This window comes from Rutilus rutilus (genome assembly GCF_951802725.1).
Source record: "Rutilus rutilus genome assembly, chromosome: 6".
Lineage (NCBI taxonomy): Eukaryota > Metazoa > Chordata > Actinopteri > Cypriniformes > Leuciscidae > Rutilus > Rutilus rutilus.
Genome location: NC_140214.1, coordinates 20,777,963 through 20,789,590, shown reverse-complemented (window position 1 = coordinate 20,789,590; position 11,628 = coordinate 20,777,963). Strand labels below are relative to the sequence as shown.

Genomic DNA, 11,628 nt, shown 5'->3' with positions numbered 1-11,628 from the left:
TTTGGGACAACATAAGGGTGAGTAAATCATGATAGAATTTGTATACAGCTTTGGGACAACATAAGGGTGAGTAAATCATGATAGAATTTGTATTTTTGAGTGAACTTTCCCTTTAAAGAGGATGACTATCAGAGTATTAAAACAGTAAAGCCTACTGTAGCCTACACTTCTTTTCAAGGTAATATCCTTAGTTTTCAGCAGCATTGTATTTTATGACCCAGAACTCTTTACAATCTACAACTGCATTACTAATCACGGAATATTCACTTTATTAGGTTTCTAGATAATGTACAGAATATTTTAAATGTACAAAGCATTTAATTCTTAGCTAATCAAAGGCAGGGCATTGTATAGGTTTAATTACAAATTTATGATAAAATATTGCCTTCTACCACTGTTCATTATTGTAACATTTTCAACATTGTTATTAAAAACTGTAAAAAAAAAAAAAAAGAGAGAGAGAGAATGCCATGCTCATTATCACATTTACAGTGGTTTACAGTGCATGGATTTCATTTGATCATAATTGTAAGGACCTCCAAATATTAATGCTCCCTTTGCAAAGGTCCCTCTTACTAAAATAGAGTCATAAAGGTAGCTGTATAATTTCATGTATAAATTATTTATACCAATTTCAAACACATGAGATGTAAACATTTTGCAACATTCATTTTATGATCATTTATATCATTACTGTACTGTTATGTGTATGTAACTTGAATTTTAATTAAAATGTATTGGTATAGCTCCTTTCACAGTAAATATCTTTCCAATGCAGCTTTACGGCTAACTGTCTTATATTTTTTGTAAAATCTTTTATTTTCTCTTAATTGTTTTGCAATAACCCATAGTGACCCAGATTCCAGTTTTCAAACCCCTAGTTTTTAAAAGAAGAGATGTTGTGGTGTGTAAAAATAACTATAAAACTTTGATTGGTTACTTCGAAATATAAAATTATTTATAAATTGAAATGTAGCCATGGAAATGTGAATGTGAAGAGCAAAAGTTGCAAATAGGCAGATAAAACTTCAATTTGAAGCAGAGATAGAAAATCTTAACCTTGCTTACATATAAGTAAGCAGATACAATTATTAGTTACATATTAGTACATTGATTCATAGATAAATCACAAATCTTTTGATCATCTTGAAACAGTACAAAAATAAGATGGATGATTTCGCATCCTCATGGCTGCTGTTGGTACTGGCCCTCAGTGGCTGTGTAGAAGTCATCTAGTACACTCTGAATATAGTCAAACGTGGGCCGGTCATCTGATTTACTCTTCCAGCACGAGTTCATGATCTCGTAAAGTTCAGCAGGACAGTTTTCAGGCCGGGGCATCCGGTATCCTCTCTGGACAGAGCTCATGACTTCACTGTTACTCATGCCTGAAGCAAAGAAAAAAAGAAGGAAGAGAAAGAAACTGAAACAGAGTCTCATTTATTGTGTTTACTTTTCAGAAATAAATTTTTTTAAATAATTTTTTTTTTAACCTGTGCTACCTGACAAGAGAAAACCGAGAAAAAGGCTGTCGTCTTCCCTTTTGCCGAATAGGTAAGAAAACTTCAACACCCATAATCATGTTGCTGTCCAAGGCCACTCCCACCAGCAGTGTTGCCAAGTCCGCAGTTTTCCCACTGAACTGGATTACTTTTACTGTTGCTGCAGGTTGTTTTTCTAGTCTGTGGGTTTAAGACCCGGTTCGGTGTTGTGCCGAATTCTATGACCCTACCCAGATAGCAAATGACATCTGGCTCAGTTGTGGCCCACATCTCCTACATTCTCCTGGCTCACATATCGCATGGAATGACGGCGATGACGCAACCTGAGTGTGACTGGCAATAGCATGCATATCCGGGCTTCACACATCAAGCCGGTTTTAGTGTTATGAGTTATGGCTTGCTGTGTGTAACCCAGATGTTGCCCATGTAAACTTTGGCAACCTTTTGTTTTCATGTTTCCTGGTTTGCCATGTGCTCCCCTTTGTCATGTGATTCCCTTCTCCTCATGTAATCATGTCATGTGCTTCCCAAGTCTCATGTTTTATGTTGTTCACTGTCTTGATTGGTCACAGGTGTGTCTTGTTTAGTCATCAGTCCTTGTGTTTTTAAGCCCTCATGTCTGCCTTGTTACTTTGTCTAGTATTGTCCCTGTAACCATTGTCGGTGAGTTTCTAGTCTAGTCTAGTCTAGTCTAGTCTAGTCTAGTCTAGTCGTTCAAATACTGCACTTGGGTTTTATCAAGGTCGCCTACAGTGAAATCATTACACCCTGATATGTATGCTATCTGGACAGTAGGCCCTGTAGTGACAGTAGGGTTAGGATTAGGATTCGGATAAGGAGTAGGTCAGATTAGCGCAATACAGCACCTACTAGTGTCACAGAATTCGGCACTACACCGGAACAAGATTTTTTGGGGCGGGTTTTGTTATGCAGACCTGGCAACTCTGTCCACCAGTCTGTTATAGATACTCTTAGAGTCAAGTATCACCTTTATTAGTAGAACATACTTCTTAGCGAACTGTTAGTCATTGTGGTGTCGATTTGTATCATTCCCAGGTGCAGGAATTCAAAGGGTAAATGTTTAGCGGGAGTGAGTTCCGTTCGGTTTGTAGTCAACGAGTGGAGAACGAGTAAACATTGTTCATTTACATATAATACCAACATTGTAACAATACAAAGCGCGGGTTGAAAATCGGCAAAGTTACACTTTTAGGCAAGACACCACAGGTGAAAATGGCAAAATTGTAACTTATAAATATCACCATACTTCCCTAGTTGATTAATCACAGTACAAGACAATTGTTTTGTATTAAAAGTTTTCTGAATTATGTTTAAATATGCAAATGATGCATTATCTAATTAAATATTCACTAATTTGCATACATTTCCAAAAAAGAAATCTGAGCATTGGTTCAAAATTATTTTGTTCAGAAAATACAAAATTACACTAAAGGGGAAATTTCTGGCTTAGTGCATGAGAAAACACTCATTTTCAGAAAAGTGCCTTTAAAGATATGTAATTGTATTGTATTGTCTACAGATGCAAATAGATCAAGTATAATAAAATAAACACTTAAATGTGTATTTTGGATGTTTTATTTCCACTAGTCTGAAGGAGGACATTATGGAAGCAAAATGACTCAAAATCTTAAAATTGACCTGTGCATGAACAACAACAGTTTTCCCTGTAGTGTCTTGCCTTAATTTAGCGAAACAATATTAAGTTTAATACGTGACCAGTCCAACATAGCTACATGGCTCAACCAATGGTGTGAGTTTGTTTAACCAATGAGTGTTCAGGAATCCAGTCATTATTTTTGCAGTTACATTTGGTAACATTAGCAGCACAGAAACAATCAATCCACCTTTCAGATTATCAAATTGACCAAAACTGCAATACTTAAACGTATCTAACACAATATGACAAGTAGATGGCGACAAAGTCCTGACAAAAGATTTAGTTTGGTCACCATTACTCCACTGCAGGAGTTATGCTGATAGCTGGCATTACACTCAAATGTAATCAGGGTGCCATTAACACAATTAAATTACCTGGATAAGGAATTTTTCCATATGTTATAATTTCATACAGGAGAACCCCAAAGGACCACATATCCGATTTGATGGTAAAAGATCCGTAGTTGATGGCCTCAGGTGCCGTCCATTTGATAGGAAATTTTGCTCCTGAATTAAAGAGAGACGGAACACATCCTCAAATTCACACATATCAGTCAGCTCCTCTGATTCCACCACTGGCGCAGGAAAACCATCACAATATCAGTATGCATAACAGCCTTAACAAGCACAGCCTGGAGTGGCGTCTGACATAGTAATGCTGTAGAAAATGACCTGTCCATCCAGTATGCTGTTAAACCTCTGACAGGTGTCACACTCACCTTCTCTGGCTGTGTACTGGTCGTCCTCAATTACTCTGGCCAGGCCAAAATCAGCTATTTTGCACAAAAGGCTTTCTGAAACCAGAACATTAGCTGCTCTCAGGTCACGGTGGATATAATTCTTCTTCTCAATGTAGGCCATACCTTCAGCTATCTGCAGAGACACACACAAGCTCCGCATTACTACAGACATATACTATCTTCCGGAGTTTATGGTCAGTCCGATTTAAAAAAAAAAAATTAATACTTTTATTCAGCAAGGATGCGTTAATTTGATCGAAAGTGACAGCATATTACAATGATTTCTGAAGTATCACGTGACGCCGAAGACTAAATTCAGCTTTGCCATCACAGGAATAAATAACATTTTAAAATACAGAGCACAGTTATTTGTGATTGTAATAATATTTCACAATATTACTGTTTTACTGTTATGATATGAATAAATGCAGCTTGGTGAGACATTTTTTCAAAAACATCTAGAATTTTACAACCCCAAACTTTTGAACAATTGTGTATGCACGTCATTTAGGTTAGTAGAGTATAACAGTAAATGAGCAGTTGTTGGGTTTTTCCACTTTAGAATTGGGTGTAGTTTTCGCAGTTAATTTTAACCAAGTTATAGTTGCTTTAACACAGGGAAAAAGATGTTCTCACTTCTCCATCAGCATCCTCTTTCACTCTCTGAAACAGGATGTTCACTTTTGCCACTTGGTGCTGTTTTACCAGAAGTAAGACTCAAATTAATCCTGAAGTCCTAAAGACTCATACTGAAAACACATTTTCTTCTTAGATTACATGGATCATTCTTTGAATCAGTAGTTATGACTTTAAATACTGTGTGAATTATATGACGCTTTAACCTGTCATATTTTTTCGTTCGTCCAATTCATTGATAAAAGTTACCTTAGTATTATTCTCGTTGCCTCACAATAATAGAAATGTATACTTAAACTTGAATTTGTGGATCTAATGAGATGTTTCATATATGAGAAAATGAGTATTCTTTGTTTTTAAATACTGACAGACAAGAGAATCAGTTCCTCTTTTTTTTCAACTAATGGAAAAAGCGTTATCAGCCCCATGACGCAAAAAAAACAAAAGTTACTCCAGAAATACAGAAATGGAGGGCTAAGAGAAGAGCAGGCTAATTTATATCTTGAACAAATACGTTTACCTGAGCAGAAAAATCGATTAGCTTTGGTAACTGTACTTTGCAGCCAGCTTGACTTTTCAAGAAATCCAATAAACTTCCTGAAGAAGAGGAAACAAACATTTGCTATAACTCTCATACCAAGGCATATTCTCTCATTTGAATTATCAGGAGAGTATGTATTTCAGTACCGTTCGCCATGAACTCAGTGATGATGTAGATGGGCTCAATTTTGGTGACGACAGCATAGAGGCGCACGAGTCTGTCGTGCTGTAACGTTTTCATCAGGTTGGCCTCCTCTAAGAAGGCCTCCGCTGACATTGTGCCCGGCTTCAGCGTTTTCACCGCCACTTTTGTGCTGTTATTGTAGTAGGCTGCAAACAAAATGAAACCATAAATAAACATGCGTGATATTCCTCTGTGGTTAATGAAGATCTTCCTGTTCGAATGCCCCACACAGTTGCAGTCCAACCACAAAACAGCGAACTAAAGTCTGACTAACACGAAACCTAGTGAAAAATGCAACCACACGGCAGAGAATTAATCAGTGTTGATGTAGGAATTGTTAGTCAGTCTTGAAAAGGAACTGACTCCAAATCCTCACATTTTCTCACCAAGGATCTTATGTAAGGCACAGCTTTCCATAAACTACATTTCTCAGAAGTGATGACAGCGCCACAGAGTGAAGGACGATTACTGGCCACAGAGAAGTGAAGAGACTATGAACAGATATGTTGCACAACTGTGAACTTGTATTGTTATTCTTGTTCCACTTAAATGCCATTTCCCGTTTAACAACACAGACAACTTCCACACCTTTTAAGTGGTTTGCATAGCATACTAATATCTACTGGACATTTAATGCCCAAATGTGCATCTGGGCAGTTCAAATCCAATAGTTTGTCTAAAATTTTGCTGAGACATTACAAAGTAGGGGAACACCAAACAGTAGGAAGTCTTTCCGTTGAGTGCTTCTGTCATCATACAGACTTATAGTGTGTCAAAGGTCTGGCAACGCTGTGCCAACAAGGTCACGGGGCGGCTAAGGAAACATCTTGGCCACGGGCAGTCGAGAGCCATTTGTATATTTGCTAAGACCGCTTCCTGCAATTCATCATGTCGGCTACATGGGAAAGAGGCACATGAATAATAACGAAATCCAAATGCAAATCCTGCGTCAACTGCATAGCAGTTTCCTCCTCAGATCTGACTGATAAGAGTCTCGTCTGTGCCGGGTCTCTGTGTACTATCAGTCTGAGCTATAAGGGAGCCATTCATGCCCGCCAGAAGTCACAGCAGGAAGACTCGAGATTTGAATGCGTGTCGTCAAAGCTTTTATGCCTCAAAGAATTAGATAATAACAGTAAGCCTACACATGTTCAAAGAAGATCTTTTAGGTTGATTAATCGATACAAACACAGAAGGATGTCACTTCTAAGCCCACTGAAGAGCACATTAAACTCTCTCTTTTTTTTTTTTTTTAATCACACACTTGGGGGAGCTTAGAAACGGAGAGAATTTGAATAACAAGACCATAAAGAGAGCAACACTCCATGATTAAATCTATGTTTGTGACTTCAAGATATTTTCGTAAAGCATTGTCAAGCTGGAGGGATTCTTTTCCTTAACTCACCCATCCACACCTCTCCAAACTGCCCGGCTCCGAGCTTCTTCACCATCTTTATGGATTCTTTAGAGATTTCCCAGGCATCTTTGTCCCAAGGTTTCTGTGCTTTGGGCTTCTCACATGATCTCTCTAGTTTTCGACATAATCCGTCTGATTGTTCTGTGACAAGATTAGGTACATTCTTCTTATTTCAGCAAACCAACCCCAACCAAAAATAATAATAAGGAGTGTACATAATTAAATATATATATATACACATACATATATATATTCTTTCTAATGTGCTGATTTGCTGCTCAAGAAACCTTTCGTATTAATGTTGTGCTACTAAAATGTTTCTGATTCTTTGAAAAGTAGAAAGTTCAAAAGAACAGCATTTATTTGAATAATAAACATCTTACTGACCCCAAACCTTGAACTGATTCTGTGCATACTTACTGTGGTAATGTTTTATCATGCTGTTGATGTCTTTGAATGTGATTTTTGGAGATATGTAGTAGCCGCCATTATCCAGAGATCTGATTTTATAATGTTTAACAACATCCTGTCCTTGAGCATCCACATCTCTGATTGACAGTGAATAACTTCCTGTTCACAACAACGAATATGTTACACCACAATTTTATATTTCCACAAAAACGAAAAAAAAAAAAAACAGAGCAAATACTAAACAGTGCACACCTTTTGAGGTTTCACTCTCCCGTATTAGGTAAGATCCAGGTTTGTTAGCGGGTGCCAACAACTGTCTCTCTGCATCCTTCCTTGTGATTTCTCTGAAGAACCATCTAAATTGAGCGTCAAAAGAAATGTTCGTTAGAAAAAATGTGTCATTGTTTTGTTTGTAATTCATTGTATTGAGCAGCACTCACTCTTCTGTCTCCATTGTGTCTGCTTCTGCAACATAGTTTGAGGGAATGAATCCTTCCTTTCGCGTGGTCAAAGACTTTGCCTTCCACCACTCTCCGTGCCTGAAAAAAAAAAAAATCACATTTCATGATAACAGGCAAAGAAAAATAATAGTAGAGAAAGAATGATGATGGCATTCACCCACTCTTCAAGGATCTCTAACTTTTCTCCTTTTTTAAAGCCCAGATCGTCATCATGAATGGCTTCATATGGATACAAAGTGATGACTAGTTTTTCCTTTTCTGTATAAAAAATTCAATAAAAGCAATTTAAAAAAAAAAACAGTTCAAAGCTACAGAAGGACGCAGAATGTGGAACAAAGATCATCAGACCTACTTTCCATTTTTTCGAACACCTGACCAGGCAGGAGGCCAGAAGTCTGATTATTCTGTGAAATAAAACATTTCTCATTCATGAGATAATCATGGAAATGTTTTCAAAGTATCAGAAACCCTTCTCTTCAGAATCTATGAAGGTCAAAACATCAAAGTTGATTTTAACTTGACAAGACTGAATGCGTTCCCCCCATCTAGCTCACTACTTACTATATGAGGCTTATAGGAGGTTGGATCTCTCACATATACAGTTTGGTCAGTACGTACTGGCTGGCGTTTGTTCCCTTCAATCACACCTCCATTTTGGTCACCATCCAACTTGGATTTTTTACAACCCATGTTTCCTGCAAGGAAAAGATTAACCACTGTCATATCATAAAATATGAACAAAATTCGGAATTAAATCAAAACAAACGAAGTTCATGAAACGCTTTATGACAAGTTCACATCAAAACACTGCATTACATTACGGCCCGGTTTCACAGACAGGCCTTAGTTCATTCAGGGCATTCAAGTAGCTTTTATAAACGTGCCTTAGAAACAAACATTACTAGTGTGCATCTGGAGACAAAACAACGGCACTGACATATTTTAAGATATTTCAGTGCAAGTTACTTTCAGTTAAAACAGCTCAAACATGCATTTTAGTCTGAGACTAGGCTTAAGCCGTGTCTGTGAAACCGGGGGAAGATCAACAAGTTTAATACTCGTATTACTATAGATAGTCATTGTTTCATTAATTAAGGATAATTAAACTTGAATCGACTTTGAATAGGTCCTCATACTGAGAGCTGACGGAGAGGAGATTCCACACCACGATTATTTCCATCAACACAGGTATCAATGATATTGATTTTTCAATGCCAGATATGATACAGAAGATTATCTAATTAGTATTAGATGATTGATAAGTAGAACCGATTTAAAAAAAAATATATATATTTATGAAATCATTATACTATTAAATTAAAACATAATATTGATTGAATATTTGAACATTTATAAATATTATATAATTTATGGCATTGTATTTACACAAAGTTTTTTTCCAATCCAGATGACCGCAGCATCTTAGTTTTTATCTTTGTTTAATTGTTAAGATACACATTTATTACTTGAGAATGAATGGTTATTTAGGCTAGGTGTGTTCACTAAAGATACACGTGGATATAACTTACTTCAGAATTTTGTTTCAAATGCTGTATCCCATGATTTAAAACAGTGATGTGTGCTCATCCACGTAGGTCATGAGCAGTATCAAATCACTCGGTAAAAGGCTGCCAGATATCATATAGCCTACAGCAAATAATAACACGCCCTCTTCAACGTGTTATAAAGAACACTTGCAGCTTGCAAAACCCAACAGAAGGTCAGGTGAACACATTATAGCAAACATTACGGTTCCAAGCAATGTCCTGTTTAATATAAATCATCAACCAAGATGCTTCTGAGCTTTTCAAGGTTAGAGATTCATAGGGAAGAAACCAAGGTATTTCCCACAGAATAGACGTCCTTTCCTTGTTCTCACAGCTTAGAATATTAGGGAGAGGTAAACATTCTCTATTAAAATCAGTGTCGTTGTGGATGTCATAACCAATGGGTGTCAGCTTCACCAAAGCAACAGGATTATCAGGAGGAAATGCATCTACCGTGAATCTCTTAGGCAATCCACTTCAGGTCAATAAGCAGTAAACGCTGAATAACTTCATTTCCTTTTCTATTTACCAGGCTACAGTTCAAACAACGAATAAAAATATACAATGAACTCTTAGGAAAGGAGGCAAATGGCTGCGTAATTTAAAAAAATAACCTTATTTCATCAGATCCCATAGTTTGACCCAGCATTGCCCTCCCTGTGGGAAATTCTGACAAGATTGTTTGGCAATTATTTCCAACCTTTGGTATTTCAGGAAATGTTTAACATTGTTTCCTTTTGACCAATTCAGTGCCCAAAGTAGCCAAAAACAAAATCTTAGTCAATACTGTCTGAGCACCTATAATGTAGCAAAGCAAAGTCCAAAACAGAACATATCTCTCAAAGCAATATTGTTATTACAATCGATGTGATGCCAGAAGTAATAAGGAAGAAACCGGGGAAAAAGTGCCCTCCATTGTCCTGAAGGTGAAACTTGTTGTTAAACTTGGTTAAATGGCTACACAACACTCGGATGAAACTGCATATGTTCCTGTCCTGGACTCCACTGATGTGGCAGTATTTTTAGATGTCAGCAGGAAACTAGTAACAAGGATATAATGCTAGATTAATGCGTGAGCAAGCAGGCCACTGGGGCTGCACACTTCCTCCTCTGACCAGCTTCTCTAGGGCGTTCAGTAACACAGGAAAGACAAGAGACACACAAAAGAACTCTCAACTACTTCTGAGTTTCAGTCTACAGCCTGTCTGAACGCTATACGCACCTTGAGATTGACTTGTTGAATGATGCAACTTAATACAGGCTATTTAACTCTAGTTTTTGTAGCCTGCAGATACAGACATTTGAGAGGCTGGGGGAAGGACAGTAAGTCAGTAGGCCTGATTTCTGAGGAAAAAAGACAACTCAGGTCAAGTGTCATGGTGTAAAAACTCACAATCTTTATCTAAAAATACCATGGGAAGCATGCCATCAGAAGGACGCCGACCTTAACATAAAGTTCATATGTTTTACATGTTATTTTTAAGCAAGACACAAACTAAATAAAATCAATATTTGGAGGACATAAAATTATATTTGAGCTACTAATGTCATTTTAATGCTGACAACATTCCTCTGACGTTTTCCCTCACATTCCTTAGGGGAAATAAAAATGGATTCAAATGAAAAAAATCCAATTTTATAGGAAACGTGAGATTGTAATGTTTTTATTTATTTATATGAGACACTTCAGAACGACTTTGAATTGATTTGTGATTTCTCTTTTCTATGGGAAATGTGATTTGTAGCCTAATGTGCGTGATGACTGGCCCAAATAATATTTCTAAAACTCTCTCTGAGAGATGAAAGTGATCATTTAAAATCCACGAGTTAATAATTATCCAGATTTTACAGCCAGTTTATTAGCCTAACGTTTTTTACTATTTTTGTAGCCTAGTTTCCATCAAACACATTTACATATCACTAAATTATTATCTCATTAAAAAACCCTACCAAAAAGAAATACCGATTAAATTGATATTTTACACTAAGACGACAGGCAAACACCGATACGTGCTGGGTTAAACCGTTAAATTACACATTCACTGTAACATCAGTACAGATTTAAAAAAAAGTATTTACAAAAGTAGAGAAGATAAGAAAGAAGGGTCCACCTACCTGTCAAATGTCCGAAAAAGAGGTTAACTCGCATTAACTGGGAATAGTTTCTGAGAGAAATGCCCGTCGAGTGCGCGCTCTCTGACTCTCATTGAAGCGACACACGCACACACAAACACAGAATGAGGAACCCGAGACTGGACGCCTGCTGTTTTTACTGCTCTTTCAACTTCCTGGTGTACAGTATTCACCGTGTTGATCGGAGTTCTGTTTTATTTGTTTGCATAAAACCGCAGTGACATTACGTTTGCCAAATGTTGATTCTGCAGCTATTGGAAACAAAACTCGCGAATGTGGTAGGAACATCATTCTATTATTTGGTAGTGACGTTTCGAATTTACGTGTTTTTAAACCCTGTTGAATTATCATAAATGCATGTGTATGAACGATTAATAATT

The 11,628-nt window shown here is 37.1% G+C and overlaps 1 protein-coding gene across 4 annotated transcripts; it reads right to left on the bottom strand.

The window, feature by feature from the left end:
- Positions 1–245: 245 nt before the first annotated feature.
- On the bottom strand, positions 246–11,386 carry lyn (LYN proto-oncogene, Src family tyrosine kinase). Of its 4 annotated transcripts, none has more exons than XM_084411134.1 (14): positions 11,231–11,366; positions 10,338–10,459; positions 8,130–8,263; positions 7,921–7,972; positions 7,730–7,826; positions 7,548–7,646; positions 7,360–7,463; positions 7,117–7,266; positions 6,685–6,837; positions 5,243–5,425; positions 5,076–5,152; positions 3,899–4,052; positions 3,555–3,686; positions 246–1,388 (listed from the first exon to the last, which is right to left on the bottom strand). In XM_084411134.1, the coding sequence occupies exons 3-14, from the start codon at positions 8,256–8,258 to the stop codon at positions 1,186–1,188; spliced, it is 1,533 nt and encodes a 510-aa protein (XP_084267260.1). In that variant the 5' UTR covers positions 8,259–8,263; positions 10,338–10,459; positions 11,231–11,366; the 3' UTR covers positions 246–1,185. The 4 variants fall into 4 exon arrangements, with proteins under 4 accessions (XP_084267260.1, XP_084267262.1, XP_084267261.1 ...); XM_084411136.1 differs by having other exon boundaries at positions 8,187–8,263; XM_084411135.1 differs by lacking the exon at positions 10,338–10,459 and having other exon boundaries at positions 8,187–8,263; positions 11,231–11,386.
- Between the last annotated feature and the right edge of the window lie 242 nt (positions 11,387–11,628).

Bases quoted from the DNA above. Each gene is read 5' to 3' on its own strand.
- lyn (XM_084411133.1), bottom strand. From the start codon at position 11,264: ATGCGAGTTAACCTCTTTTTCGGACATTTGACAG. The intron at 7,827-7,920 runs GTAGGTCTGATG...TTTTTTATACAG, and splicing joins GGTGTTCGAAAAAATGGAAA to AAAAGGAAAAACTAGTCATC. The intron at 5,153-5,242 runs GTACTGAAATAC...CCTCTTCTTCAG, and splicing joins CACTGAGTTCATGGCGAACG to GAAGTTTATTGGATTTCTTG.